This window comes from Symphodus melops, assembly GCF_947650265.1.
Source record: "Symphodus melops genome assembly, chromosome: 12".
NCBI lineage: Eukaryota > Metazoa > Chordata > Actinopteri > Labriformes > Labridae > Symphodus > Symphodus melops.
Window position 1 is genome coordinate 1,308,947 of NC_136702.1, and position 6,421 is coordinate 1,315,367.

Sequence of the window (6,421 nt, forward strand, 5' to 3'; positions counted from 1 at the left end):
CCACATTTTTTCTGTTCTGAATTCTTTTAAAATCAAAAATTAATAATGTTATTATTTGTAAGGCCACACACAGCTGCAGCAAACCAGATTTTATTTGGAGGGGGAAAAAACCTGAAATTATTCCAAAGAAATTTAAAAATGTTTAAACTTTATGCTTTCTTGTTGAACCTGTGGGTGATGTGGCGACACCCTACACTTCACTGAAACCTAAGTTCATCCCCCACGCTTCATTGATGAAAACCTGATAGTCAGGTCATACTTGTTGAATGATAATTCAGCCAATCCGCTTAAAGATGAAGCACAATAAAGTAACATGCATTCAAAGACCAAAGAAGTGTGAATCTTAGCAACTATACGTTTTTTGATTGAAAACAAGATTTAAATTGGTACAGAGAGTCTGTCATATATATATATATATATGTAGTAATCTGTAGAAATATATACTGTATATATGAATAAATAGTTAAATTAAATTATAATCATTTTTAATACTTTTTATTTCATTTATTTTCATTCTTGTATTTACAAAAAAATAACATTAACCTGCACACCTCTGTTTATTGAATAATTAATCTGTAGATATAAAAGAAGTTAAATGAAATTATTATTCTTTTTTGTACTTAAAAAAATATTGAATCTTTCATAATCTTTAGTATTTGTACGTATTTTGTGTGTTTTATTATTAAAAAGCTTTAGGAAAGTTAACGTATGTAGTTCACCGTTTCACGCTGAGCTCTGGTGCTAATACGCTAATCAGAAATCCGGGGGTCTGACGTCATCGCGGCACCTGTGCCAGTGCGCCTGCGCAAAACATCTAGGAAGCAGGAAGAGCTGCTTGAAAACAATGCTTCAGAGTCGTAGGAAGGAAAGCTACAGGTGAGTGTCTTTTAAAACATGATTTCTGTGCATCTTGTGAGTATTCATGTCATTTTAAAGTGAAGAGAAGGATGGTGATTTATAAAGTGAAAGATGTTTTTATTTAGAAATATGACAAAGAATCAGGAACAAAGATGCTAATGTAGCTCTGAGCTAACAGCTGTTGTTTGATTGTTTCCGGACCAAAACTCCCCAAAACCTTTGACTTCTTACATTCAACCTTTGACTTCTTACATTTAACCTTTGACTTCTTCTTACGGTCCGGATTTAACCGTGAAGGAAGCTCACATGTTGTCAGAGAGTTTTCAGGTTTGTTATCCTTTAAATGTCAGAAACACAAAGAGTTAATCATTCCATCTACAGCCCAACTAAAAAGATCATTAATTTAAAAGTTAGAAAATAATCCCTCTTTTTTTTTTTTTTAAACTAAAGCTCAAAAACTTTGTATTTGTATCTTTAGATGAGATAATCCTTTATTCATCTCACAGATGGAGAAATTTAAAGTGTTACAGCAGCAAAGCAGAAAAAAAAATCACATAGTGCAAAAATTAAATTGGATAAAAATGTACAAAAATAAAAAAAATACTTTAAACGAGCGGTAACCCCTAATCCTTCAAGATGTAAATGTACCATTCTCCGATTCCGACTAGCTGGAGAAACACTGTAAATATGTTTGCATTTAGTAAAAGCTTTAAAAACAAAGAATGATTAAATATCAGGAGATTTTGAATTTTTTTCTTTTTATCGACATTCATCTGAACCCACGATTAAAACTGGTTCGTCCTGAATTTACTGAGGATCTTAATCCAAGTCGAGCTGACCTTGGCATTGCGCTTCGATGATGCAGGTGTTCGGAGTGAATAAAGGAAAATAATTAGGACAGCATAACTGAGCTGTTATAGTCTATAAACAGACTAACACAAATTAGATTTTAAGCCCAGAGTCATTGTCAGCTCCTGAATGTCCCGCTGAGCTCCGACTTTAAAGATGTTTGTGTAGAGCAGAGACGAACCAGTTTCTCCACTTCTCTTTGTGACTCAGATCCTGTCAGCCCCTGATGACCTACATACTGAGCACAAACTCTTTGTTTGTTTTTTTTCTGTGTCCTGTCAGGTAGCCATGGTGTGCTGCACGCCGTCCCCCAGGCCGTGCTCTCGCTCGTTGGCCTACACGTTGGCCCTCGGCCTGGGCTACGTGATCGTGGGGACCAGTCGCGTCCTGCTGCTCAAATTCTCTGCAAACGCTGGTGATTATCACAGAGCGGATATTTTTTTTTTAATATCATAAACCTTTTCTGTAAACCTCAGATGTTGAGTGTGTCTTTTTTTTTGTTTGCAGACAACAAGTACGACTTCCTCCCTGCGTCGGTCAATCTGCTCGCTGAGCTGCTCAAACTGATCTTCTGCCTGGTGATGTCGTTCAGAGTCATAGTCCGAGGTAAAGGCGTGAGCGGGCGACGTCTCAGCACGCGTGTTCTCCTGTGTGTGTGTGTGTGTGTGTGTGCGTTAAAGTGACTCCCCTCCCTGTGTCTCTTCAGAGGGTCGATCGTGCAGAGAGCTCGGCTGGTCCTCCAGTCGATCGTTCCTTAAGTCTCTGAAGTGGTCGGTCCCCGCCTTCCTCTACTTCCTCGACAACCTCATCATCTTCTACGTGATGACGTACCTGCAGCCGGTCAGTGAACGCCTCAAAGCTTCACACATTATCATCATATTCAATTTTAGCATCACAGTAGGACGTCTTTTGTTGCACACATTAACCACATTGTCTGTATGAATCATAATTTATATCACAAACTTTTATCACATACACCTGTGCAATATTATATTTTACATTTTTATATTTCTGCAATATCTTCATAATTTATGATGCTGCTACCTGTCAGTAACTTTAGCATACAGAGAGTTAGTTTTTTGCATTCTTGATGTGACCTGCGTTCACTGAAGACTCGCCGCACGTCTCGTCTTCCGTGTCTCTAACCCGGCGTGTTCTGCCTCTCGTCCTCGTCCTCAGGCCATGGCCGTGTTGTTCTCCAACTTTGTCATCCTGACCACAGCGGTGCTCTTCAGAATCGTTCTCAAGTAAGTGACTCATCGCACGACTCTGATCCGACCACTCTGTCCTGTACAGTGAGATAGAGAGATAGTGGGCGTGTGTGTGTGTGTGTGTGTGTGTGTGTGTGTGCGTGTGTGTGTTTGACTTGATAAGATAGAGAGAGAGAGGAATGAGCCAAGTTTGATACAAACGACCGCACCTTTAACTGAAACACCTCGTCGTTCGCCTCTCCCGTCAGGAGGCGTCTGTCCTGGGTTCAGTGGGCCGCCTTAGTCGTCCTCCTCCTGTCCATCGTCTCCTTGACGACAGGATCGGGAGGCGGCCAAAACTCCATCGCTGTGCCCGGCCTCCACCTCAACCCGCACTTAAACCGGCTCTCCACGCCGTCCAACTCCTGCCTGCTCTACACTCAGCTGCTGGAGCAGATGAGGAACAGCAGGTAGCGTGATGGACAAAATAGCCACTCGAGTCTGGTTGTCATGGTAACATCGGCAATGTATTTAAAAAGAAAGAAAAGGTCACGCTCTGATTGGTCGCTTGTTTTCCCGTCCGCCGCAGTGCGAGTGGATCGTGGGTGTCGACTCTACCCGGTCAGGCCTGGAGGGACCGCGCCGTGGGGAAGCTTCGGTCTCTGGGTGTGGGTCACGTCCTGCTCGTCCTGCAGTGCTTCATCGCCGCCATGGCCAACATCTACAACGAGAAGATCCTGAAAGAAGGAGACCAGCTCACCGAGAGCATCTTCATCCAGAACAGTAAACTGTGAGAGGCTTCTCCTGCTGCTGATCATCAGCTGTGAGTTCATTCTTCACCCTTGACCCTTGACCCCCGTGCTCTGTGGGTTTGCAGGTACGCCTTCGGCGTGGTGTTCAACGCTCTGACCCTCGGGCTCGGCAGTGAGGCGCGCGGACTGACGGTGCACTGCGGCCTCCTACACGGACACAACGTCTACTCGCTGGCTCTGGTGCTGGTCACCGGTGAGTCATCACATCCATCGTAGCTGAGAGATCGAAGAGAGGGGGCGTGGTCAGACACAGCTCATTTACATATTTAAAGCTACAGACACCGGGTGGTGTTCACGTTCCCTGCAGGGCTGTTTGATTAATGCACGTCTTTTTTAAATCTGTCCCCGCCTGTCTGCAGCTGCCCTGGGTTTATCTGTGGCCTTCATCCTCAAGTTCAGAGACAACATGTTCCACATCCTGACTGGACAGATCACCACCGTCCTGATCACCGCGCTCTCCATCTTCCTCTTCGACTTCCGGCCCTCGCTGGACTTCTTCCTCCAGGCTCCCACGGTCCTGCTGGCCATCTTCATCTACAACGCCAGCCGGCCCAAAGACCCCGAGTACAGCCTGCAGCAGGAGAAGCTGCGGGTCGTCAACGGGGAGGTGTTCGAGAGGTCCAGAGGGGTACGGGGCAAATCACACACACTCTGACCTTCTGCAGTTTCACACACACACACACACACACACACACACACACACACAGTCTCCTCAGCTGACCCCGATGTAAAGCCCCGTCCTCCCTTCGCTCACACACCCACGCACATACTGGAGGAAAAGTTGGCCCTCGTGTCTCCATAATGTGATTTCTTCCATGCAGGAGGAAACACAATCTGTGCGTTCAGACTCACACTGGAGACTCTCATAATTTCATTAAGTTCGATGAAGTCTGTCGGATTGTGAAAGAGGAAGCTTTTACACTGAGCAGATGTCAGCGAGGCCTTGTGAGGACATTATTCTGGACTCTGCACAACTCTTTTTTTCCACTGGATTTGAAGACTGATGCTCAGAGATCTTTCTGACCTCTGATCCTCCAGTTGATTCTGCTTGTCGTCACTCAGACACAACTTTCTCTTTTCTTTGCCGTCCAAACTCACGTTTCTCAAGTGGCGTCCCATTAAGTTACCACATAACTCTGCTTCAACTGAAAAACCAAATATGATGTGTAGAGCTCCTCTGCAGCTGTCTCTCTCTCTCCTCAGCAGGTGTCTCTCTCTCTCCTCTGCAGCTGTCTCTCTCTCTCTCTCCTCTGCAGCTGTCTCTCTCTCTCTCTCCTCTGCAGCTGTCTCTCTCTCTCTCTCTCCTCTGCAGGTGTCTGTCTCTCTTTCTCCCCTCTGCAGGTGTCTCTCTCTCCCTCCTCTGCAGGTGTGTCTCTCTCTCTCTCCTCTGCAGGTGTCTCCCTCCTCTGCAGGTCTCTCTCTCTCTCTCTCTCTCTCTCTCTCCTCTGCAGGTGTCTCTCTCTCTCTCCTCTGCAGGTGTCTCTCTCTCTCTCCTCTGCAGGTGTCTCTCTCTCCTCTGCAGGTGTCTCTCTCTCTCTCTGTCTCTCTCTCTCTCTCCTCTGCAGGTGTCTCTCTCTCTCTCTGTCTCTCTCTCTCTCTCTCCTCTGCAGGTGTGTGTGTGTGTGTGTCTCTCTCTCTCTCTCTCTCTCTCTCCTCTGCAGGTGTCTCTCTCTCTCTCTCTCCTCTCCAGGTGTCTCTCTCTCTCTCTCCTCTGCAGGTGTCTCTCTCTCTCTCCTCTGCAGGTGTCTCTCTCTCTCTCTCCTCTGCAGGTGTCTCTCTCTCCTCTGCAGGTGTCTCTCTCTCTCTCTGTCTCTCTCTCTCTCTCTCTCCTCTGCAGGTGTCTCTCTCTCTCTCTGTCTCTCTCTCTCTCTCTCCTCTGCAGGTGTGTGTGTGTGTGTCTCTCTCTCTCTCTCTCTCTCTCTCTCTCCTCTGCAGGTGTCTCTCTCTCTCTCTCCTCTGCAGGTGTCTTTGTTGCTTTGTTGCTTTGGAATAAATGATTAATGGACTGATTGATGCTTGATGCGTTCTGATGGTTCTGTTCTAATCTCTTCCTGATTAGGGTTTTATTATGTTGCAGGATGGCGAGGAACTGGAGCTGCTGACGAAGACGAACACAGACAGCGAATCGGACGAGGAGTCTTTGTAGGACTGAACTCGCAGTCAGGACAGAAGCTGCTGAGTGGACTTCCAGCCCTTTAGTGTCAAAGTGTTTCATTGACTTCCTGTCAGCAGGGTAACCTTGAATCCTGTGGATCAACTCTGGTGATTATTCCAACTATTGTGTACATTATTGGAAATGTGCCTGTTTTTGTATAAGTGCTATTATTGATTGAAGGGGAATCGCTGTACTTTTTTAATTTCAGCCCGATGTTTACGTTTTCTTAAAGCTCCAGGGACGAATTTGTTGTTTTTTTTTGCTCTGTCCGTGAACAACAGCAACTTTTAGTGGAAAGACTTCGACGTTGCATCCGTTACGACCAGTTCTACTATAGCATTTCCAGACCCTGATCCTAAAAGACAGGTCGACGCCAAAGCGTGTTTGAGCAGCGCCACGGTTTAATTAGGCGGAAGAAACCGTGGACGGAGTTAAAAAGGGAGTGTGCCGATATTAGTCTGCTTGCAGGTGGTTGTACCAGCAGCATCCTCCCGTCAGACAGTCTTATGATTGTGTGTGTGTGTGTGTGTGTGTGTGTGTGTGTGTGTGTGTGTGTG

General features: G+C 45.7%; 1 protein-coding gene across 1 annotated transcript in view; it reads left to right on the top strand.

Annotated features, from left to right (window-relative positions):
• The first annotated feature begins 756 nt into the window (after positions 1–756).
• Positions 757–6,421, top strand: part of slc35a5 (solute carrier family 35 member A5) — a 102,830-nt gene continuing 97,165 nt past the window's right edge. Inside the window, exons 1-10 of the mRNA XM_079357570.1 lie at positions 757–876; positions 1,990–2,122; positions 2,215–2,313; positions 2,414–2,547; positions 2,887–2,954; positions 3,167–3,367; positions 3,487–3,687; positions 3,775–3,902; positions 4,069–4,337; positions 5,787–6,115. Coding sequence (XP_079213696.1) covers positions 1,996–2,122; positions 2,215–2,313; positions 2,414–2,547; positions 2,887–2,954; positions 3,167–3,367; positions 3,487–3,687; positions 3,775–3,902; positions 4,069–4,337; positions 5,787–5,855 — 1,296 coding nt within the window. The 5' untranslated portion in view covers positions 757–876; positions 1,990–1,995 and the 3' untranslated portion in view covers positions 5,856–6,115. The remainder of the gene's footprint in view (positions 877–1,989; positions 2,123–2,214; positions 2,314–2,413; positions 2,548–2,886; positions 2,955–3,166; positions 3,368–3,486; positions 3,688–3,774; positions 3,903–4,068; positions 4,338–5,786; positions 6,116–6,421) is intronic.